At 36.4% G+C, this 26,099-nt stretch overlaps 1 protein-coding gene across 15 annotated transcripts in view; it reads left to right on the top strand.

The window, feature by feature from the left end:
- Positions 1–26,099, top strand: part of CADPS2 (calcium dependent secretion activator 2) — a 315,444-nt gene that overhangs the window by 193,038 nt on the left and 96,307 nt on the right. For all 15 annotated transcript variants that reach the window (XM_080575606.1, XM_080575607.1, XM_080575605.1 and 12 more), the window contains 5 exons: positions 2,115–2,181; positions 8,715–8,823; positions 9,967–10,170; positions 16,396–16,532; positions 20,229–20,416. In XM_080575606.1, the coding sequence (XP_080431732.1) occupies positions 2,115–2,181; positions 8,715–8,823; positions 9,967–10,170; positions 16,396–16,532; positions 20,229–20,416 (705 nt within the window). The remainder of the gene's footprint in view (positions 1–2,114; positions 2,182–8,714; positions 8,824–9,966; positions 10,171–16,395; positions 16,533–20,228; positions 20,417–26,099) is intronic.

The raw sequence follows: 26,099 nt of genomic DNA on the forward strand, positions 1-26,099 counted from the left end.
TGTGGTATACCTTACATGAAAACTAATTTAAAAAGCAACATTTTAGCTGAGATGAAGTGTTCTTTTTAGGCCTCTTATTTTAAAAGCACTTTTCGATACCAGGCTCAGTTAATAATGAAAAGGAATGAATTTAAACCTGACATTACTAGGGCTGGATTATTCATTTTCTGCCATGTTCCTGTTAGTACATAAAGTCACTGCTGCTTATGATACCGGCATTGGTCTCGAGTAAGAGGAATTCACTCTTAGTCTATGGCTACTTTACAGTAATTTAAGACATGGCAAGATGGTGAGAACATGGTCAGGATATCTTTGTACTGTAGCATTAGAGGCCTGTGTATTACTGTCAGTTGGTCTGTGCGGTCCATGGGGCCATTGTCCTCTGACATTGGTCAGAGGAAGCTATAGGATATTCTGAGTGGCAGAATCACCATGTAGAACAGATCAGGCTGAAAGCTGAGGGAGCTCAAAGACCACCTGTGGACCCTTTTTGTTTTCTCTCCCGGGTCATTTATCTTCCAGGCTGAGTGGAATCTTGTCAGCCATTCCCCCTCCACCTGGAGGCAGTAGTGGAGAAATTAACAGGGGCAATAGCAAAGTGATATGCTTTGGGTAAAGTAAATGTTCTGACTCTTTTGAAACACATATGAAAAGCACAACAGCTCATATTTTGTGCAACAATATGGACCTGTCGCTCTGTAAGGTAAGTGCCTCTTTAATTGGGAAACAGAAACTTTCAAATAAACTTTATTAATGGCATTTCTTTGGTACCCTTTCTGACATAGGCCTGGCTCCACTTATTCCTTTTATTGAATCTAAAATAATCACGGAATTAAGAAATTAAAAAGTGTATGGCAGGATCTGGACTGATCAAAGAAAGCTACATCACATGGTAATCCATCAAACTGGACCATTGTACAACTGTATTTTCTCCCATAGAGGCAGAGTAACCAAGCAAGGCAAAGTTTGAGGACAGGTGTAGCAGAAGTTGAAGAAGGGTAAAGTGTCTGGGGCTTACTAATGAGGGAGCCATTAATTAATACGACAAACTACCACAGTTAATGAGAAGCATTATGCTGAACATTCATGTTAGATACAAGTTTGTCTTTTGTCCATAATATCTAAAGTGGGAAAGAATGTGCTGCAGATCCATCCCACCAACCATCTCTAATCATGGCCATTGTAACTTCTCCATTATATATGGCATAATAATGCTAGCATCTTCTGGAGACTGCCTATGAAGTCAGCATTCATTGATCTGAACAATTTGGATCTCTCTTTGACCCACTGAGTTGCACTAGATGCCTTTGAAAGAGGCCAGCCAGTCAGAAGGGATATCTCATAGGTTAACAACAGTGTAACACAACCAGAGTGCCAGAAAAAAATGTCACTATTGTGCCATAAAACTTGCTGCAATTGTTTTGGTAATGAGAATGTTTCCCCTACCAGCAAACAGTATTGGCATCTGTAGTTTTATCTTATCACTTGTTGATATTCCTGACTACAATTGTTGGAAAATTGCCAAGATGACAAGGAGGTTTTTATAATCTGAGTCTTTACAGTATGTCTTGGAAATAAGGCTTTTGTTTACTCTGGAAAAAAAAATAATCTTGTTTGCTGACATTTTGTTATTTGAGCATTTTCCCAAACTGACGCTGTGACTGACTTCTCACAGACTAGAGAAAGACTAGGAAATCTATAGAAACTGAGTGGGGGAAAAAAAGAAAAGAAGAAAGAAAAAAGAAAAAAGGTTGGGTAGTTTAACATTTCTATATTATAATATTATATTCAATATTTTGGTGTAATCAAAACTTAAAGCTTTTTATTTCAGAGGCAATTCATAAAATGTAAATGATGAGCAGATTGGTCTTAAACATGAGATCATTAGCTTCTGCTTTTTTTTGTTTTATTATTAAAATGCCTAGTTTTGAATGAAAAGGGATATCTGTGCATTTTTTGTGGTCTGAGTAAACAGAAGAAAAAATCACTTCTTAGATGTGACAACACTGAAAAATGTCAGGTACAGCAAGTGAATACACTCATATGTATTACAGGCTCATAATATCACACTTATTACTAATGGAAAAAAAATCCTTTTATTATTTCCTTTTCAGATATTTGTACGCTCTAGGACAGAAGGTTTGGAAACGGTGGAAAAAGCGCTACTTTGTTCTTGTTCAGGTTAGTAGACTACCAGGAAATCTCATTGAAAAAGTAATCTTGGACTATTTGTTCTTATGTATGGTATCTGAAACCATTTATAGATCACCATCTTCAGGCCATATATGCAGCACTATTCCAAGGTTTTTACATCATAGACAGCTACCAGGATATATATATATATATTTTAATTTACATATATATATGTAGTAAACAGAAATGTCACTGAATTTTCCATATATAAATCAGTCCTAACCCAGAGCAGTGTTTCAACTGAAACCTAGAAATTTCTGAATATTGTTGTGAGCTTGAAACATTCCACTGACAGCTTTCTAGCAACACTCAATTTAAAATAGTTCTATTTTTTAAGTGGACTGTACTTACTGTTGCATTTATTCTATCTCAACACAAATTTCCTGCCTTTAAAATTAAATAATTGCAAAGATTAGTTACTAATAAGCACTTTTTCATATATTTTTTTTAAATGCTGTTTTTGTTCTTTCTTCCACTAAAATCTAATTATGTGGTGGTTATAGAAAATCTAGGGCAACAATTGTTCTTAACCACAAAAATGTGCTGGGCTGATAATTCATAACCTTTTGTCCAAACCTAGTGCTGTGATTTCACATGCTGATGAATAGCAACATTAACATGAGGCTAATACAATCAGAATAAAAAAGTAGATTTTACTTGAGTTGTCAAAACTGGGAAATGAACAATTTCTGTGAATCTTTGGAAAAATCAATATTTTCTGTTTGTGATTGTCTTCACCTTACAGTTACAAATTTGACGTTCTTTTGAGTTAGTTCATAGAACAATGTTCTTCTGTGTCCCTTGTTTTGTTGATAGAAAAGTGTTAAAATGTGAGTCTCCGTTAACGTTGTATGAAGCTTGAAGCCTGTTTACAAGAGTTTAAGAATGAAGGCTTCTAAAACAGCTTTACAGAAAGCCTGACCCCCTTCTCTACCATTCTGTCAGTCATATTCACCTGGTCTCTTTCCTACTCCTAAATCATGAAAATTATAAGGATGTTAAAGTAAAAAAAAATGAACAAGATCTTAGTAAACCTGAAACCTGAGAGTATTTGCATTTTATTCTTGCTAAGCTTGTTGTCAATACAGTGTTCTCCCTGGCTTCAATGGGAATTGGCTTGGATATTGATAATTAGTGAATAATGGTTGTAAAGTTGAACAGGACTTCAGGTTGAAGTCATCTGGAAAGGCTAAGGAAATCATTTTGGCTCAGATCTTACCTAGGTTTTTCTGAGAATAGGTCAGGTCTTGTGACTTAGTTACTAAGATTTGCAAAGGTTGAGAAGATCTCTGTATAGGATAGGTGTTAAGGCGTTGATGTGAAGGCAAAATAACTTACCAGAAAAAAAGAAAAACTTACCAGAGTTACCAGAAAAAAAGAAAGACTAGAATGCTTACTTGTCCTTCACACTCTTCTTTCACACTCCTCCTCCTTTACATCCTCCCTTTTATAAAAAGAAAGACTTTGTTCTCTTCCTCCAAACCACAGCTACCACCTGTGTTTTAAAGTGCACACTGAAGAGACCAATGGTATTTGTGTGTAATATGGAGCTACCTGTGAGAACAGCCGAGTGAATTTTAGGTATATTCTGCTTCCTATGCTGAAATTGAAATACAGAAAGAGAATATTACAGGATTTTTCCAAATGTGATGGGATTTAGACATCTATTTCATCTTAAATCAGCTACCAACTCAATAAAGCTATATCAAAAGTACTGTGGCAAATCAATATTTACTGTCCAGACAGCTCTGGCTCATTTATATAGTCTACACGATACACACACTGACAATAAGTTGAAGTCAATATGTGTGAAAAAAGCGTTCAGTAATGAATATCAGTCTGTTGTATTGATATATCATTGACATATTGATGATTCTTTCTCTGTAGATTTTAGCTTTTAGCTTATGTTGGTAAAATATTAAGGCCATGAAATTCAGTTGTAAGACAGAAACTATCAGTATGATACACACATGCTTTGGAAATTTAACTCAGGTGTGAAATTAGATGAATAAAGTTGATTTTTCAGAAGAGTGATGTGAGTAATGTGCATCTTTGTTATTGCTACATGTATTGGAAGTTATTAGTGGTGTGTGAAAGAACAGCTCGATGTTATAGGAAGGTTACAAAGTCTAGAAATTTTAACCTCTTCATTATATTTGCTTTTCTTCCCTTTACAATCCAGTCACTTCTCTAAAACGTTGTTCATTTCAAACTAGAAAGTGACAAGGATATTACATGTTAGGTAAGAAGCCTCAGCTGGACATGCTGTGTTTTACTTCATTTGTCGTCTGATGATAACCTTCCTTCGGTAATCTAAATACAGATTCACTTCTATAACTTTAATTTCATTTGTTCTAATGTTTGAAAAGTCAGTCATTTGCTTAACAGATAATTTTTTTTCTAAATACCCCAGCTATGCAAGCTAGTTCTTGCAGCTGAACTGTCCATTAATGTCCTGTAGCAGGGACCACAGTCAGCCTCCAGGTATTCAGTAAGAGGTCCTCCTGGCACACTGAACAGGGTCTTTCTGCCCCATGGGAACATCCCCTAGCATCACTGTTCAAAAATAATTTCCAGATTGCTGCCTGTATCTGTCTGTCATGCACACACAGGTTTGTTGTCAGTTTTCCATTTTGTTATAAAGTAGGTAAAACATCTCAAAGTCAGTTAGTCAGGTTGGATCCCTGGAAAATTATGAAATGCAGTTGTAGGAAGGCAATTTCCTTTCCTCCTGTCAAGCATTACTATTTAAGAAGGTGACTTGATTATGTTTTTTGTGATTTTTTTTTTTGAAAATGTGTTCTACATAACTGTGTTTTGCATACCTGTTATCCCATGGTGTATATTTCATTTCATATTCATTTGCTGAATTCTAAGGAGAACAGCTTCATCAACTACTAGAAATACACCTAAGAGCAGACACAGGTCTATTTAAAAAAAAAAAAAAAGTGTTGTTTTAGACTGTGCTGACTTCCTGTAATATCCCAGTAATTCTGTGGTGAAAACACTTTAAAACATCTCAGCAAATGATGAAGTGTAAGACTGATTTTGATGTCAATATCTCTTAGCAAGTTATTCTGTTAAAAGAATATATTTGGAATATGTTTTTAGAAGTAAAATCAACAGCATTATAATCTCCATAATAATGGTAAGATTAAAAATGAACAAAGACACATAGCCCAGATTTTCCACAAACTGATCCTCAAAAACATGCAAAAAATCTTAAAAAATGGGATTCCTGTGCTTTTCCACAAGTATGTGCTCACTTCCTTTTGATGGCTCAGTTTATTTATTTAATACGGTTGTACAGCGTTGTTGACAAGAAAAGGTAGGTGATGTGGTTGTCTGCTAGGCTATTTCATTCAAACTAATAGAATAATTTTAAAAAGTGTTTACTGCAGTATCAAATTTCAAAAGTTAAATAAGTCAGTTCAGTTTGCAAGAAGGGGACGGGAGGGAGCTCTCAAGAAATGCAGTGATAGCTGCAACGGATTTAGAGTTGTGTGACTACCCAGTGTTCCCTCCATGGTTGTGCATGAGGGCAGGTAAGATCATTGGGAATATAGATAGGGAAATACCAAACAGTACTGGAGGTGATATTTCTGCTGCACCTAGATCTAATGAGATGGTTAGGGCTGAGCCTGTGTCAGGGCCCTGAGGGCATTAATGGCCTGAACTGTCCCTGCCCACTCCCTGGGGCCTCCCCCACCCTGCCACAGCCCAGGATGCCATTTCAGCATTCCCAGCCCCAACAACACCACAGTGGAGCTGGTCTCTAGCTCCCAGTAACCCTCCCCTGCCCAGCCGGGGGCCCTGGTGGGACAGGCCCACCTATGGGACTACAGCTTGGCCAAGTCTTGGCCCATCCCAGTCTCCAGAGAGGTGCCTGGTGTCCAGGGATGTGGCTGCCCCAGTGCCCTCAGCTACCCTGCTGCTGGTTGGGACTGGAACAGTCCCTGGCCATCAGGCCCTGCCCTGAATACGACCCTGGAAGTGACTAAAAATCTTTAAACCAACATACTGTTTTCTAAAATACGTACTACAACTGAAAGCAAAGTTACAGGCACAGTGCTCAAACAATGAGGTGAAAATCTGTAGTATACGTTATGCTGGAAGACAGGCTGGCTGATTGTAGTAGTTCCTCCTAGCCTGAAAAAGTGAATTTCTAAAAATGGTGGGCTAGGTTGTTTCTTGCTTTTATTTACAGCCTTGTACAGCCCACTGAAACAAATGTACTAAGCAGGTAAGGTGGAAAGCTGTCTCTCAGTTTTAGTTGCCTGACTTTTAACCATACTTGTTGCTCAAATTCATATCTATTTCACAAGATGAAATTAGAATTAGTTACTTTAAATAAAGTAGTTTATTTGCTATAATTTTGTACATAGGAAACCATATACATTATAGTTTGTACATACATATAGTTTATGTATATATGAAATGTCCTGTAAAGCTACTTTAATTAATGTAATGGAATACCTTTGTTAGTTTGTGTTGGCTATAGGCTTCTGCTGTAATGCTGGATATGTTAGTACTGCATTAGGGTCTTCACGGAGAAAGCTATTACACTTGTTCCTTTTGCTTGTGCACACTGGCACAGGACATTCATTCACTATATGGTCTATACACATAGTGTAGTATAATCCTGTTTTCCCAGGGATTCTCAGAATGAATTTTACAAAAAAGTCACGATACTTAAAATAGCACATTATTATCAGAGCATTATGCCAATAATAATCTCACACATTGTGACTTTCCATAATTGTAAAATCTTTTTCAAAGAGAGACAAAAATCTTCAATCACGGGCAATTGAAGTCACTAGATTTTGAGGTGGATTAGCATGCAGTCACAGCAACAACTAGTGGATGAATGACTCTGAAATCAGCTGTTGAAATTTTATGTCAAAAAGGATCAATCCTGGAGTTGTAGCCAAAGCTGTAGATCTAGGTGATGATTAGCTGAGCAATCAACAACTGAGATCAAGACAGTCCATTGTCTGTCAGACAAGCTTCTTGCGTATTCTTGGATCTTTGCATAATTTTGCAAATTTAAGAAATTATATTGTAGTTCAAAACAAGTCAGATGGCCAGACATCCTACAGACCCTGGAGAGAAGAGTTTTGGAGGCCTGTGTAAATTCATTTCCTTAAAGTTTCCAGTGTTTGCAGATTTACAAGCTCTTTTTTCTGGCAGTATCTCAATTTTGTTTCAGTGACTGCTTTTTCTCCCTCAGCTGTAAGATTTTCTCTTTATCTTTCCAATCACGTTTCCCTCAGCTCTTCTTATCACTTTCTATTCTGTCTATAGAGTCTTAAACCACATGATGGCAGATCCTTCTCTTAATGCTTTTTTTTTTTCCTAATTGTACTTGATCAGAAGGAACTTCATGTTGTTCTTGACTGTGAATAGAGGTACAAAAGATGCAGAAGTTAGACTATAAAATCAAACTGATGGTTCTAATACTTACCTTCTCTATATAGAACTGGCTAGTTTTGTGATCACCTTTCCAGCTGCATGATAAGGGTTTTGGCAATCCTTCTGCAAACAGTATTTTTATATATAAAAGTCCTTTTTTTTTTCCAGCTTCTTAGAATACAGGACCTTTTCTCTCGCACAGTAGGCTAACCAGTTTCATTGGCACCAAGTATTTTCCCTAGCTGAACCTAGTTTACTTCTGTTGTGGTTCAACCATGTCAGGAAGCTTAGTACCATGCAGGTGCTTGCTCAGTCTCCCCAGGTAGAGTGGGAAAGAGAATCAGAAAGGTAAAAGTGTGAGAACTCATGGGTTGAGATAAGGACAGTTTAGTAGGTACAGCAAAAGCTGCATGTGTAAGTGAAGCAAAACATGGAATTAATTTGCTGCTTCACATCTGCAGGCACGTGTTCAGCCACTTCCAGGAAAGCAGGGCTTATTGTGCCTGTTTCTTGGGAAGACAAATGCCATCACTCCGAACATCCCCACTTCTTCCTTCTTTAGCCCAATTTTTATTACTGAGCGTGACACCATATGGTATGGGATATCCCTTTAGCCAGCTTAGGCCAGCTGTCCTGGCTGTGTCCCTTCCCAGCTCCTTGTGCACCCCCAGCCTCCTTGCTGGCAGAGCAACAGAAGAAACAGAGAAGTCCTTGGCTCTGTATAAGCCCTGCTCTGCAACAAATATAACCAGTGTGTTATCACCACTACTTTCACCAAAAATCCAAAACATAGAATCATACAAATCTCTATGGAGAAAATTAACTCTATTCTAGCCTAAACCATGACAGCTTCATTTCAATTTTGCATAAAGCAACAGCCAAAAATATGTTGTATTTCAGAAAACTGCAAAGAGATGTGTTCAGAGCTTTTTTTTGTTTGTTTGTTTCTTCCTTTCTTTTGGCAGGAAGGGGAAAGAACATAAAGTTTTACAGAAAATAAAATGTTTTTTGTTTCTTCAGCACAACTGAGATCTAATTTAAGCAGTGGTACATGTATTGTGCAACATTAGCTCTGGAACTGAGCGATTAAGAAGTTCTTTCTTATTCAGGTTAGCCAATACACATTTGCTATGTGCAGTTACAGAGAAAAGAAATCTGAGCCTCAGGAACTGATGCAACTGGAAGGATACACTGTGGATTATACAGCTCCTCACACAGGTATTTTTTATGGTTTTGAAGTACAATATGTTTGTGTAAAATAGCCAATTGACTTTGTTCATTTTGATTTAGTACTGAAAACCACCAAGGCTATTTTTTTCAGCATCTGAAGGTTTTACAATTATTCCTCTAAGATTTTCTGGAGTGAAAAAATAATGGTTATAGAAAGAAGCTTGTTGTAAGAACAATAAATTCACACTAACGTTGCCTGAAACATTATAAAACCACATATGATACAAGGAAAAGATAATGAAGTCTAGTCAGTCTTTCCCGTTTCTCTCTGTTTTTGATGGTGGAATCTTGTGGCAGCATGAAGTATATTCATAAGTGATTTAGAAAAGAATGTGAATGGTGGCAATGATTGCTAAAGATAAATTACTCAGAGTAATAAAGAAAAAAAAAATGACAATAGCAGAAAAATCTATACAATTTAGTAATAGGTTGGCAGAGGGAAATCAAAGTTATACATGTAGAGAAAAATGATTCTACTGTATGTAAACACCGGATGGTTATGAATTAAGAGACCTCAAGATATTGTAGATTGATCTTTGAAAATGTTGGCTTAATGTTTAGAATAAATGAAAAGCCAAACAATGCTCAGAAGATATTTGTAAAGCTAAGGCAATGTTATGTCACAAAAAAATCCCTGGTTGCAGCCACACTGAATGTTGTGTGCCACTCTGGTTGTTCACTCACAAAGTAAAGTACTCATATGAGAAAAGGTACCAAGGAAGGAGCAATAAGGTTGATAAGAGGTATGGAATTGCTTCTGTTTAAGAAGAGATAAAGTAACATCCAGCTATGAAAACGATGCCTTGGAGGAGAGTGTGTTAGAAAAATACAAAATACCATGTGAAATGGAGAAGATGAATAAGAAATAGATTGGAATTGAACTAGAAATGAAATAATGGAAATATGTTCTCCCTTGACTTCTATTGTTGATTCTACTTATATCACCATTTGATCCCTATAGCTCTAGATATTATCCTATTTCTAGGTCATAAATACCTATAAAATGATTGACCACCTCCCCCCCTCCTACACACACACACATGAAAGCCAATGATTTAATGTTCTTAGTATTGATGGTGATTTAGAAGTAACTCAGACTTACTAAGATTACCTTCCTGTTTCCTGCTTCAGGTCTTCAGGGTGGTCGAATGTTTTTCAATGCTGTTAAAGAAGGCGATACTGTAATATTTGCCAGTGATGATGAACAGGATAGAATACTCTGGGTTCAAGCGATGTACAGAGCCACAGGTCAATCTTATAAGCCTATTCCTGCAAGTCAAGCTCAGAAGATGAATCCTAAAGGAGGAAATGTCAACACTGATATATCCCCGCTTTGTAAGTTGCTTTCTTTTTCTGTTGTGGCTTTGGTTTTGGTTGTAGTTGGTAAAATATGTTGTGGCTCCCTCAGTGAAGTTCAATTAAGCAGAACTCATTCACTAGGGAAATTTGCCAAGCAGTTTGTTGTTATCTAGAAGCTCTTTAACTCAGATTATTATTACCAGCCAGGGAAATCCTGACTTGGAGGTCATTATTTTTATTATAATCCATGAATATGCAACAATTAGCTTCATCTTCATTACAGTTGACCCACATATTACCATGGAGATGGTGTTTGGTGTACATTTTATTTTTCACTAGTCTGCCAGTATAGTGTTGAATAGAAAAGCATCAATTTATTCTCAGGATTTTATAGATTTAGGTCAGCTTTATCACACACTTTATATATTAGCTATGTAAAAATTGAAATGCAGACAGTACATTGTAAGTTGAAATGTACTAGACGGGCCACTAGATTTTTGAACCCTTCAGTGTAATACTACACTGGATATAAAAAAAATAACATAAATAAATAAACAAAAATCCAATTTAAATTTTCCTTGTCATTCTTTAAGGAAAATAATTGCTTCAAAGAAAATCAAGGTAGGTAGCGTATATTAACGGTTGAAATTTTCATATAATCTATTAGAAAGTATTCTGTCTTGTAGATATCTGCACATAGGGAGTGTATGATTTTATTGTTTCAGGGGCTGAGGGGAGCAACTTTTCTAACCTAGACAACTAATACACTCCAAGGATTTCTTAATAGCTATAAAATGTTTACAACATCATATGGCTGTATACAGTAATCCTTCCCCTGTGTCATCTATCTGTATATGTAGGGTTGAAGAGGAGAGACTGTTTTAGACTCAGTTTGGTTTATAATCTGAAATCTGTGGCAAATTGACTCAAAATCACTGTTCTCTGTCAGTCTGCTATCTATCACTCAGTTTCACATCCTTCTGTTCACACTGTAATCTTTTATCATTATGCTACTAGATGACAGTAAAATGTGCTGGTTACACTGAGCAATAGGTATCCAAAATCCTGACTGGGTTGTAAAGAAAACTTAATAAAACATGTTTTATCTCACAAAAGCACTGACATCTGTTGAATTTTTAATCTGAACCAATTTCAAAGAGTGGTCTAACTACGCACCAGAGGGGTGTGTTAAGGTAAAGTATTTTGCGTACTGTAAGCAACACTACAAAAGCAGAGGTGAGGCAACACAAAGCCAAACATCTCTCTGGTCCTGTGGCACCATGAATTCAGAGATGGTCTCTTTGTGAACATATCTACAGAGAAGAAGGAAAAGAAGCCCTTTTAAAGTTTTTTAAAACCCATGTGCAGAATGTAAAATCCAATTTATTAAGTAGCAAAGTGAGTCAAATTCATAGCCACACATTAATATCACAAGCCATCAATCCAATGATGGCAAAGTTGAAGACATTTCCAAATGAAACATCTAGCTGACCAAAAGTGCATTGCAGAGGGAGCTTGTGCAGACAATTAAATCGTCCATGTAGAGCAGTCAGTGTTACATAATCAAGAAGATAGTGCAGGCAATTTGCCAAATGAGTTAATGTTTTGGGATTAGTCATGGAAATATAACATTGACATTTTCAATCTATTTGGATAGTCCAATGACAAGCGTCATAAAAATTCTCTACCTATCATGGTTTAGTGGTATAGAAGTAAATGAGACCCAAAATGATGAATTTTATATTTCTTTTATATTTTATTTTTATCACTCTGAATCTTTGAACTTTTTGTTGTTGTTGTTTTTGATTTTCTGGGAGAACCAGATTATAAGTGGTATTAAGCTGCTGGTGTCATAATACTAGCACACAAGAAATGCTGCTGTTTGACCTTATGATATCATTGCTCAGATTTTGAATGCTTGGTGATGTTATTGTAAGGCAATTCTTTTAAAACAGTTCTGAGGTGCTTGCGCATGTATGATTTACTTGATCTTTTAAAAACAAACAGAAATAAAAGCTGTCTTCTCATGTTACATAGTTTTCTCAGTAGGCTTGGCATCTTTATATCCACCATACACTTTGCCACCTGTAAGAGTGGAATAACTCCACTCTCCCTGCAAGTTCCTCAGTTCCCCTTCCTGTCCTTGTTCTGCTTGCCTCCAGCTACTCCCCTTGTAGGAAGGAGAGGTTAACGCCAGCCTCCACCACCCACTCCTTAGGCAGTCACCTTTATCCTCTCCACCGTGCTACTCAAAAACATACGAAAACTGTCTCGTGTCCTTATCAAATTTGTCCTTCAGCAGAGCAGTAGCAGTCCATCAGTGTGCTATCCCCAGCTCAAGCCTTACTGTCCAGTCTGTTTTCTTATATTCTTCCACTTTCCATTGTCTGATATCTAAATGATAAGATTCTGGGGGCATGGATTGTCTCTTTGGCCAGTGTTTCTAAACGTAGCACTTTGGAGTCCTGGTCAATGATCAGGATTTGAAATGTTCCCAGGGTAAGCTGCCACTGTCTGTGGAGTAGCATTTAAGGAAAGTAATGTATGTCTTGCCCGTCTTTTGCAAAGAGTATGTGCACCTTCATCTTCATCCAACCAGTTCCAGCTTCTTCTGTAACCAAGTCATAGTGCTTACCCTCCCAGTCTCTAAATCTTTTTGTTCCCTACAGTACTAGATTTCTTTCTCTACCTTCTTTCCTGCCTACCTGAGTTAGTTCAAATTGCTTCCACAGTGCTAAGACTCAACAGGGATGTCACTGGGAGCCACAAAAGGGAGGACGTCACCACTTTACAGGGCCAATTTCTGCAGTTCGCCCTAGCAGGATTTTGCCCTAGTAAATGCTACAGAAAACATGTTTGCTTCTGGGCTGGAACAGGGCAGAGAAGGTGCCTACTGATTTGCTTACAACTAGGAACCAGCATGTGCTGTAAGCCTGGAGTTCTTGCTAGTCCCAATTCACTCAACTCTACTGTGTCCCTGAGGATTTTTGTAGCATTTGTAGCTGGGCTAAAATTGGAATTTTCTTGCGAAGCTTGCAAAAGGCATATTCAGTATGCTGTTCTGCTAAGATGAATGTGCCTGCTGAAAGAACACCCAAAGGGTTTACTAAAACTTATGCAATAGCTTTCGTAAGTTTTTACCATGGTTTCAAAATACACATTTGATCTAAAATACACCTTGAGCTAAGAAAATGGATAGTGTTTTGGCTAACGGTTTCCAAACAGTGAAATAAATGCACAGCCTGAAATAGACCATGTAACATGGAAGTATCAGCCAGAATCATGAGTTTGTGTTATAGGCCAGTGAAAGCAGAACAACAAATTCCTTTAAGAAAGGCAGGAAATTAATTGTGAAAAAAACAGAAGTATTATTGCCCCAGAGTTCTTCACAATTCCCCTTCCCGATATTTCCCAAGGTTGAGAGAATGCTGAGAAGAAAATAGAATTGTATTTCTTTCTTAACTATATATGACAATATAGCACTCTTTTATGTCTATTGCATTTGGTTGTAGCCTGAACAGGACATAAAAAGCTCATTTGTTTAGGTATTTGAAAAATACAATCGTTCTAACCATTTTTAAATCACATTCATATAACATTTATTATTTCCTCATAATCTTTAAGTTCTTATATTTTTTAATCCATTTTATTTCAAAAAGATTTATGAATTCTCTCGTATGTATATCATAATAGCAAAATAAGATGCGAATATTACATCAGATTTATTTTTCCATTATTTCTTGCTTGCCTACAGCAAGTAAAGGTAAGTTTTTAATTGCTTTTTCTGTTGTTAGACTATATTTGGTAACAGATATTCTGTTACTATTTGACAGTGTTATCTGTTATGTTTGATTCACTTAGAGATGGTGGTCATTCGTGGGTCTTTCTGTAGAATTAAATGTAGCAAGTATGTGCATTTTAAAATAAATGGTTTTGCTTATTTTACACAAATTATCTAACAAAATCCTGCTTTCAGAAGCTGTGTTGTGTTTAATAGGTTGCCTTACACATTCAGATTATCTAGATGACTCTATCAGAATGTTGAATCCATGTTTCATTTTCTACATGCAGTCTCCCAATTTCAAAAGACTTAATTTATTTTCAGTATTTACAGAGATATTTTTTTTATGTATAGTAAAACAGAGAAAAAAAATCAAGCCAATTAAGAAAGATTTAGCTTAGTATAATTTGTACAGACCACTGCCAGAAGTAAATATTAATTCTTCTCCTTTTCTGTGATCTGCCTTACTTTAAAGGAGTTAATAAATCAGATACCCATGTAAGATGGAAAACTTACAAGACATATAGAAAACAGTCACATATTAGATTGGGTTTGGAAAACTTTTAGGTGTGTGTATCATTTTTGAAACTGAAAATGTTTTCACATTGTAGTTTAGTACTTTCAGTAATGTAAGTGGTTTTGTTGATATCAGTTTATCTTTGAATTCATGTGTTTAAATATATTTAAATTATACTAATTAAGAGAAAGCATTTCATGTAGCTTTGTCAAAAATATAAGCTAAGCTTGTCATTAATGATAGGCTATTCTAATGCTTATGGAAATATTGTTAATCTGTGTAATCACATATGCTACTGATCCTTTAGTCATTAAAAATACATGCTGCTGTTTCGCTGGGATGATAGTCTCATACCTTACATCATCGATGTATTGTCATACTGTTTATTTGCTACATCCACCTTGGTGAAATCTGTCACATGGATGTGACTCTTGCTTTGACAATGCAAAGCCAAGTGATATGAATTAGTTTCTGCATCTTTCCAAGATGTGATGCTGCAGATCCTTCAGCTTGAATTAAATAATTCTCCCATCCACAAATACAGCTGAAAGTTGGACTTGACATGGATCAATATGATCTGGGGCTAAATTTCTAAATGTGACTGATTATGTTAGCATCATGCCCACAGATCAATATTGAGTTTTATTATGAACCTGACTCAATAATTGGGTTTAATCAATAAACTTTTGTCTCCTTTTCTTTAGAAATTTTAGTTTTGTACTATGCAGGTTTTCAAAACTGCATTTAGGATACACTTAGATCTGTACTTTTCTAGTAACGAATATAAAAAGACCTAGGTTTGAATTTAAAGGAACAAAGAGCCAAGACCCTATTGAAAGGGGAAGTCAATTTTTAAGTTGATAAGACTGTTCACCCCAATACAGTCTATAGAATCCAAGACAGCTAATGTGCTAATACATAACTAGTCCTTTTGGGCACTGTAAGGCTTTTTCTGTCCATACTTGATAGATAATTCACATTGAGGATTTTGACAAAACATAGCATTAATGAAAGCAATCACTAGAGCTTCTCTTTTGATAAACCCGCGGGGTTTAAAGGCGTTGAAAGATGCAATCTGTGAAGAACAATAAATTTGGGCCTTTGATTGAAGTGCCATTTGGGATGGTATGTTTTCTCAATGTATTTACACAAAAATGCTGCTCCCTTTTTCACTACTCTTTGCTTGAAGGTTGAAGGAGCTTTTTGCCATTACTACATTAAGGTTTCTCTCATTAAAAGCTGAGTACAAAAAGAAGGCTGGAAATGACCTAGCTCAAGCCAGTGTGTTCATTTCTGCTCCAGTTTGCCATTTGAGAAGTAGGCTTCAAGCCATGATGAATATTTCTATGAGTGGTACTTTGATCTACAGTAAATATGCTCTTTCTTGTCTATAGAAATAAATGCATAAACCTTTTCTTTTTCTATTTTTTTTTCCAGTGGAGTGAAGAATATTTATTTGGCTATTTTGCTAAAACTAGAGTCACAAAAAAATAAAAAATAAAAAATAAAATATAAATTACAGAACACATTTTTTTGTACTTGCAAATTGTTTTGTGAATTGTAACATTTGAAGTGTTTGAAGACCATGTTTGCAGAATTATTTTAATGTCCTATGTTGTGTTTTCAGGTAGCCTTTCTAAATTGTTTTGTTTCATCTGTCAGTGGGTATCAACTTTTTTTCTAACTGTTACATTCCATAGATTTTTATGATGGTAGAAAAATAATTCAATAATGCTATTTGTCAGATTAAAAAAAAAAAAAAAGATTCTTTAATAAGGCACTTGCAAGCACCTACTTACGTAACTAAGAATTGTACTTATGTAACTAAGAATTGTAATTTCTTTGCAATTTTTTCAAGAGACTTCATGTATTGAGAATTATACACCATGTTACACTCGTATTTGTGAATCCGCGCAGACACTCACATGTATTGCTCTGCACATTTTCTCCTTTGTATAAACAGATACAGACCGTGGTCAGAAACATGGTATGGAGGAGTTTATTTCTGCTAATCCCTGCAAATTTGACCATGCTTCCCTCTTTAGACTGCTTCAGAGGCAGACCTTGGATCATAGATTGAATGACTCCTATTCTTGTTTGGTGAGTATAGACTAGAAGATAGCTATAAAGAAGTGAGAAATAGTTGTTACAAAGTAGTCCTTTCTTCCTCATTCATTCAATACCTGTGGTTGTAGTTGGAATAAAGGGTCCAATCGATTGCTTTCAAATTTGAAAATTATACACTTGCAAACTGCTGCTGTGCCACTCAATAGAAAGCAAAGAGACCCAAACTGTCTCTGATTTTATCAGTTGAAATTTGTCATGTCTTCTATGGAGGTCTGAATAAAAACAGAAAGTTTTAATAATGGTAAAAGCCCCTGGGGTAGGATTTACTGACACCTGTACAGGCATTTCAAGGTACAGATGCAGTTACCTCATGTCAGACATTTTCACCTATCTTGTAATTCTTCATTCTGATGGGCTGTGAAGAAGAAAAAATACTAAAAGAAAGGAAGTAGGACCACAGGCGGTATAAATATATGGATGTGTTGTATTACCTGAATTGCAAGAAACAAACGGGAGTGTTATTATTAAACAAAAACAAGTAAAGGGGGATCTCTATATCAAAGACAGCTGTAAAAGATACTGGCATAACATGCTTCTGCATTTGTAGCTGCAGTTTCCCTTTACTTTGAAACACTTTCTATTCTATGCTTTTTGGGGTTAGAAGTTGAGGATGGGGATGTTTTTGGTTTAATTTTCAGTAGGGAAAGCCAGCAGCAATCTTGTGGAAGTCCATCAGATTACACACACTTGTTAAACATCTTTGTGTGGATCACATCTCATAATTTCCCAAGGCTTTATTTTTCACCTGATACTGCCTGAAATTGTCATCTCTTACTAAGGACCTGAAATGTCTCATAGCATGCTTTTTTTTAATTTTTTTTTTTTTTTTACTTTACCATCCCAACAGCAACAAAAGAGGATAAATTTTTTTTCACTACTTTTTTTCGTTGGTCTGACTAGTCACGTAATACAAAATAATGATAGGGTTTTTTAGGATTGTTTGCAAGTGTAAAAAGAAGAAGAAAGAAAAAAAAAAAAGATTATTTGATGACAGTTGCTTCCTTTTTAAAATACTGCCAGTAAGTATGTATAGAAAAAGTTAAAGGACTCATTTTCTGTCTGTGGGTTGCACACAGAATCAAAGAAGAGGCCTGAAGGTACATCTGTACAAAGTAATTGGCACTCAAAGAGAAAATGGTTAGCTTTCTAACAGTGCATTGGGGTCAAAATCTTTTTTTATAATAATAATATAGTAAGACACTTAATATAACCTTGAAATCAGGAACTTTTAGAAAAGGTTATGTGAAATACACAGTGCTATAGCAACCATAAAGCAGATGCATTTCTTATTGTTCTTTTTTAAATTCAGCTTTTAATAAGTAGAATGGGTGATCATTTTTTGTTAAATTGCACATTTAACTATATATCTTTTTTTTTAAATTATAAAATTGAGACTGTCAAGGTAGCAATAGAATACATGAATATATGTGTGATTTTTTTCCTGAACAGCTCATTTCTTATCATTTTTAGAAGAAGTGCATTCTTTTATTTCAATAAAATATAGATTAATCACACATACAACTTATAAAAATGTTAAGAATCAGTATTAAGCTCAGTCCTATATTCAACTATTATCTGACCTAAACTTCTTTAATTTCACATCCTTCTAGGTAGAGGAGAGTTCTTTCTTTCTTTCTTCTTCTTTTTCTTTTTTAATAATTCAATTAAAAAAAACACATGCAGTTATCTAATACTCTGTAACATACAGTTGTTATGTGCTTGTGAGTATTATGCTGGACAAGTGCAAGGAAGGCCTATATTTATAATCATTATAAACTACATTTATAATTTAAAATGACCACACTAAAACAGTTTCCTATTTTTGCTCTCCTACCGAGTCTGAAGTTAAAATAATGAGTTCTTTAAAAAATTGCACTCTTGTCAGAACGTTCTGCTATGAGAACGTACATAAATTTTAATAAAGGATTATTTGCTTTTAATCTACTAGAAGTTGTCATGTACATCACATTCTATCACATTTTTCATAAAAATATAGATCAGTGACAATGACTTTGATGACATACTGGCAGAATATCAATCGCTGTGACCATTGTTTATTACATCAAGGATACAAATTACTGCAGAAATTCAGATAAAATCCTCTTTCTATCTTCTTTCAGCAGAATACCACATTTTCCAGCAAACACTTTATGTAAACTACATAAGCCATTGCTACATGACTGGTTATTAGTTTAAAATGCTGAATACTGTCCTGGGTGCTGTAATAAAGCTAAGTGTTCTCTAGAAATATCTGAAGTCTTTTAAGGTAATGGAAATATTGACATCAAAAGAATGAATTGGGAGCAAACAAATTTATTAAATAATATTGAGATGTTTTTGTTTGCTAACTTGTTTGAAAATGTTAAATTCTACAGTTGGGAGAGAATATAAAATTTAGAATTTTGTCTCATGCAATCTTTTAGTAAAGTTATGATATGGATGATCTTAACCTGAGGTGTATTTTAAGTATTTTTGGTAGCATATTTTGCTGCTATTCTGTATAAATATTAAATATCTAAGCTTGCAGAAGTATTCACAAAAAATAGTGATACATAGTCTTCAGTTCTTAAATTGATGCTATAAATTTATGACTTACAGAATTGTTTTGCTTATTCAAGTCATTTGTACATTTCAGTTCAGGTGTTCCCAAATCTCTCTTAGTCATTTGGCAGAACTGATAATAGAGGAATATCACCACAATTAAGAAAAGAACAAAGAAAAACACCTGTTTAAAACAGCTATGCAGTAGCTATGGTTTTCCAAGCTTTGTTTTTTTTCTCTGCTGCTTTTTGGAAGCTCATTGTAGCATCTTTTCTCAAATTGGAAAACAAAGTAGTCAAGGATTTTCTGTTTTCCATTTCTACATCAAGAACCCATTTTTTTTTACACTCTGGGTTCCCTCAAGAACAGTTTTTGGGATGCAAAGGTGTCATGTCTTTGCCAGGGTTACGCCATTCTGGTCTTATCAAGCCTGTGCCCAAAGAAGCCCTCTGTCAAAATAGTTCCCCAGCATATCGAATTATCATTAAAGGTCAAATCATTTTCAACTTACTAAATCAGATGGCTTTCAACAAACTACGTAGCTTTGTATCTCTTGTAGTAATGCATGCATATTACATAAGAAATGGAGTAATGGTCAAATTGTATTTCATCTGTCAGTTTAAAGTTGCAGCCACACAGAACTGACCATCCAGAAACAGTATTTTAATCATCCACATTGGTTTGTCTCAGCATAACCCAAATGTTCTCTCTTAGCTTGCAATTAATTACTATAATAAAGTTGATTATTATCAACTTTTATTAATTTATTTTGTGTCAGGCAGCTAGGTTATGATATCATCAAATCTATACCAGACTTTGGATGTATTATTACCTTGTTTTGATCAACCATGTATTTCATAGTCATGGTAACTCAGAACTGCAAATAGTTTCCTGACATTTAGTCCTTTCAGCAAGAGGTTTATTGTTGGATCTAACTTCCAGTGCTATCAGCATTAGTCAGGTATAAATTATTTTACTATAAAAAAATTATGTAATGCACATAAAAATACATACTTCTGTTCTTTGTTTGATTTAAAAGTTGTGAGTGGGAAAAGAAATCTCAACATGTGTGTGTTTTTGTTTGTTTGTTTGTTTTGTTTTGTTTTGTTTTTTTCCTTTCTCTTTCAGGGTTGGTTTAGCCCAGGTCAGGTCTTCGTATTAGATGAATACTGTGCTCGCTACGGAGTGAGAGGCTGTCACCGACATCTTTGCTATCTTAATGAGCTGATTGAACATTCAGAAAATGGTTCTGTCATCGATCCAACCTTGCTCCACTACAGTTTTGCATTTTGTGCTTCTCATGTTCATGGTAACAGGTAATTTACTGCTAACCTTAGGATGAAGCAAAAGTATTTCTACGCTCTTGTATTTACCAGACAGAGAAGTTGCACACACTGGAAATTAGTTCATGAAAGTTTCTTCAAGGATCTTTGGGGTTGTGTACAGATTACATTAATATATATATATATATATTATTTTTTCTTTTCTATTTATACTGTCTTAATGCAGTGTGTTTTCTTGGGCACTCTATAGACTGATTCAAGGCAGGATATCATCCTGCATTCTGCATTTGTATTGTGCTAGCGAGTGGTGTTTTCAGTGAACATTTTGAACAATTTTGCAGTATAAGGGAGGCTTTGACAGTTTTTCAACAGTCTGTAGCTTGGCAACTTACCATAGAATACTCAGTTCTTCTGACTGTGCTACTACAAGGAGAAAAAACATATTGGGAATGTGGTATGACCCCCATCCAGGGGAAGTTAGGACGCTTCTGTGATTCTTTCCACACAAGGGATAGGCTGGATCACTGGTCACAGTAATGCTCTTGTGATGATTCTTCCTTCCTCTTGATAGTGAAAGATTTGTTAAAAATAAATTTGTTGATTTTCTGTGCTAAGCATTAGAAGCAGTAGCACACATTCTTTAAAAGAAGTCTTTGCCTCATCTATGTCTTATTCCATGTTGTGATGGAGCTAGCTCTGCTGGGTGTTGGAGATAGGAAATCATGGAATAACTCAGGGTAGAAAGGAACTCAGGAGGTCTGTAGTACAACCTCTTGCTCAAAGCAGGGTCAGCGGTGGGGTCAGACCAGGCTGCTCAGGGCTTTGTCCAGTCAAGGCTTTACCCACTTTGAACCCGTCTTACTTCAATTAGTTATGGATACGTTGTCTGTTATTCTCCTGTCTTGCACCACTGGAAGAGAGTTTGACTCCATTTTCTTGACAACCTCCCAGTAGCTGTTGTTCAGTCCCCCTAGGTGCCACCTGTCCTCCAGGCTGACCAAGCCCAGTTCCCCCAGGCTGTCCTTCACAGAGCAAGTGCTCTCTCCCCTAACCAATGTGATGGCCCTCCCCACTGAACTGGCTCCAGTATATCCTTGTCTTTCTTCCCTGTACTATAGTGGGGAGTGGGATGGGCAATCTATCAAATTACAGGATGACATGTATTTGCAACCTACTGTGCATACTAGATTTGTAGAGTGACATAGGAAATATGTTTTTAAAGTTCAAAAATAAGAAAAATAATCAATCACCCCCTCTCAACTGATCCAGTCCTGCCACAAGGGAAAAAGCTGCTCACAGTCCCAAAAAGCAGTTCCTATGATGCTTTCAGTAAATCCCCAAAATCGAACCCTGGTAGGGATGAGGGGAAAGAAAGCCTTTGTTCCCAACTTCTTTGCTTATCTTGTCTTGCAGCCAGTCAGTTGTGGAGGCTGTTTTACTCATCCATGAGCCAATAAAGAAGGGACAATCCTTAAAAAGAATATTGTTTCCTTCATTGGCTTAGTCAAGCCTGCTGTCTGTTAGAACAGGATCTGGGCATTTGTGACCTGAGTGGTTCGGCAGTGGGAGATTTTAACATTATGTAATCTTTGATTATAATATCCAAAGTTTAAATGCTTTGGAATGTGCCTGCAATATTCTCAAGAATCTTGACGTTCATACTGGTAAGTTAGGAGATTTTCTGGCTTTTACTTGGTCACCTATTCTCTGTAAAAGCACGCTTCTTTTGTCAGTTCCTGAAGAACCTGACACATTCGTATTTCCTATTGAGTCTAAGTCTTTGTTGTTTCTAGCCTTTTTATTACTGGTTTCAACCTAACAAGACAAACATGCAGTGATAATTGCTCAAACTTATTTCAAGAATTCAAAAGGAAAGTAGATATATTTCTTTTTATTTCATAATTTAAGTGAAGGACAACAGTGCGTGCAGTGCACGAAAATATCTCAGAGAGCACATCATTTACACAGTGGTAAGCACTCTGTTTGTATTCTGTCTATTCCTTCTGTACAGATACTCTCTGAATAGCATTATGAGTGTTTTAGGAATAAAAGACGTGTTGAACAGAGAGGGTCTGACTAGAACTGAGATATTGTAAAAAGGAAGAAAAAAGAAACATGAAGAAAGAAGAAAAGTAAGTCAAGGACAGAAGCAGACACACTCACTGAGGATGACAGACACATATACACACATAATACATCCACTCATTCATCTGCTGCAGCACTAAGAAATAGTAAAAGGGAAAAAAGAATTTCACAGACAATGCATGACAGGCCAAAGTTCTAGGCTGATCCATGGCGTTATACATCTTAGTTTTATAAGTCAGGCTGAGAATTAGAAAGACGACATAACAAAGACAAAGAGCTTTATGCTCTGGGCATGATGTATTCAATGTATATTTCCCCTTTGCTTCACAGAGGGATCTTGGACCTTCCACAAGCCTGAGAAAGATCATCGAAGATGATCATGAAGTCAGGTGATAGAGGAGCATGTGGAAATGCAGCTGTGTCTACAGTTCATATTAACAATTTCTTTTAAACACGAATTTTAGACTAACAAGCAATCTAGTGACATCAGTCAAATAATTAGATAAAGGTGTCACTCACCTTCATGATTTCTGGTAGCCTGGTGAGGATAAACTCAGACACAAATTAGAGATCTGCAAAATATTCTGGGGCCATACCAGGACATATGCTGGGCACACCAGTGGCTACATCTGATTTATTAAATAAAGCTGGTGAGGAAGAGGTCTCATACAATGGACCCCAACTGCCCATTAGTCACAGACACTCTCTGAGATACCAGGCATGGTTGCGGGATTGCATGTCTGCTCCCAGCAGACACTACCAACAAGGCTGAATCACCTTTGACTCTTTCTACCCTTCATATTTCTTCAGAATTCTTCCAGCAGATTTTGAACCCTCAGGTATCTCCTGTGCTCTTTTGCCACACCCTAGGACTTGAAATATTCAAGATCTGTTTCATGCTTCAGTAACACCACTCTGGCAGATGGTAACACAATAGAAAGGCTCTTATTTCAAAACACCTGGAATAAACATATAAAAGTGAATTGTTGTCCTAGAGTTTCAGGGGCAATAACTAACGCGGAGGAGACCTGAACTGAGCTTTGATGTAGGCTGTGTGCAGCAGACCTTGTCACCTGCTCTCAGGACCAGAGAACAGTCCCCAGCTGTTTTCTTTCCTAACTGTGACAATGTTGTAGTTCACAAGTTCCAACAAAGTTATCAAGAATACTGGTACTTATTATGTCTCTTATGCCACTGTTGTTGCTTTAGGAACAGAAATGTTTATGCAGGATTGACCACAATGTGCTGAGACCTAGACTGAGAAATCCAAGCCTCATTTGTGCCTTCCCTTTCTTGCTGGGAAGAACATTATGACTCTGCCTACAAACTGCTTACTTAGAAATGGCATTTCTGCTTTTGTGCATTGACATTCTTAAGAGAGACATTCTCTTATTAAATAGCCAAACAGCAAAATCTTCTACTAAAAGAGCAGCCTTGCTGATTGTTTAAAAAGAAACACGTCCTTGTTTCTGAATCAACAGATTCCTTTTCCTCTAGTAAATAAAATCAGATTTCCGTGGTTGTGCTTCTGCGTATGTGTGCTGTACCTTTACAAAAGCATTTCCTTTGGTTCCTCTTTGCAGCATTTGTCTTCTGAAATGTTCCACTATAATGGTCCCCATCAAAGTCATTAGCTCACAAGTGAACTTTTCGCACTGCAGTTATGCATACACTGCACTTGTATATCTCTGATGAAAGTGAAATGGGCGGAACAAGGAACTATAGGGTATGGCTGAAGGCCGACATTTCAGTCTAATCAGTCCAAGTAGGAGCTATTGTTTCTTCCCCATCGCCTTCACTTTTGTCTACTTTTCATGCTGTGACTTCTATTCAGTCCCTCTTCTCTGAAATGGATGCTGTTGGGTAACACATGAAGTGTAAAGTGACTTCTTTCCACCTGCTGAGTTACAGACTGAATTGAAAAATTCAAAATTCAAGCATATTCCCTTGTTATACCTTTTTCTATTCAGAAAAAAAAAAAAAAGCTGGTATATTGGAAGTTCATATATGATAAGTGAAGGTGAAAGCAGTGCTACAAAAGTCTGTTTATGACTGAAGATAAATAGTTTCTCTCTGCCTTCCTTTTGAAATCTTCACCATGTGTGTTTGAATAGAGCAGTCCTACCTTAGTAGGGTTCTTCTAAGCCTGTGAGTCACCTGTCTGCAGCATTGACCTGGTTGGAGTAAGAGAAGGGCAAGAGTATGTAGTGTTTACTCTTAGTGCTCTTTCAGTCTCCAGCTCCTTACTGCTCAGAATATGCCTGTCTGGTAACCTGGAGCAAGCCTCTGAGGTACTTGTCCATTGCACCACTGAATCTGTGTAACCCCTTTGCATTCTCAGAACCTTTGGTAGTAAGTTCCACAACTCAGCTTTCTCCTGCATAAAGAACTCTTGTTTTGATCTTGACTCCTACAGATCTCATTTCAGTCTCTTTTGCTACTGGAACAGATGAAGAGAGACATAAAAAATCCTTCTGTTGTTGCTTTTCTGTTTAAGATTCAACAATTATGAGTGAACTATGCATTGATTACACTGGATGGATATTTTCTGCTAATTCCCTATCCTTTTTTTCTAATCCCTGATGTTTTGCTTTTTTCACTGCTACTCGACACAGTCTCATGACATTATCCATCATAACACTAAGATCTCTGTCCTAAACAGCAAATGATTTTTCCTTATATTTATATAACTTGGTCGTTATTTGTTGTTTTATTCTTGCTTGATCTCATAAGGTCCTTATGCAATTCTATGTTATTCCACATAATTATCACAAAAATTACTATCACCTCAGTTTTTAGCTGTTTGCCAGATCATTTATGAATACCATAAGATAACACAGGTCTCAGCACGGATCACTGGAGAACTCTACTGATAATATCCCTCCACTGCAAATATTCACCATTTACTCCTACTCCTACTCTCTTGCCTTAAAAATGTTTGGCAAAAAGGTTTTTGGAAATCCAGGTACATTGTATGAGTCAGATTGCACTCATCCATGTGTTTTTGATCCCTTTAGAGAACATCAGGATCAGAAGATAGGATGCCCCTGCCTTGTGTCTTCAAAACCATACAGATTTCTTCACAGTAGATCATATTTACCCAACTTTCTTTTAATTTTATCCTTAAATATCCTTATATTATAGTTTCTTCTAATTTTCTGGGATGTATTACTGGCCTGCAGTTCCACGTACCTCCCCTAGAAACTTTTAATTTTAAATTGATCTCACCTTCTTCATCTCCCACTTCTCTGGAGGAAGGCAGTTTGGTGAGCACTTTCACCCAACCACAGGTAATTCAGTTCTGGGCCAGGCAACTTCTTCCTGTTTATTTTTCTAATTTGTTCCATAAACTCTTAGTTGCTTTAATTTTAGACAGATCCTGTAGTGAAAATTAAGATTTTTAGCTGTGAGCAAAGAAGGGTTCCAGCATTAGAGCTGTCCTCATTTCCTCCACAGTAAACACCACTGGAAATAATGTTGATATCTCTGCAATAGATTTGCAGTCTTTGAGAGCTCCTCTTAGATCCTTGCCATCGTTTGGCACTGTAGACTCTCTGACAGGCTTCTTGCTCCTGTTTTCTCTGGAGGAAATATCTTAAAGTGGAGTAAAAGAACACATAAGTGAAATGAA

Source organism: Anser brachyrhynchus (genome assembly GCF_964034855.1).
Source record: "Anser brachyrhynchus genome assembly, chromosome: 1".
NCBI lineage: Eukaryota > Metazoa > Chordata > Aves > Anseriformes > Anatidae > Anser > Anser brachyrhynchus.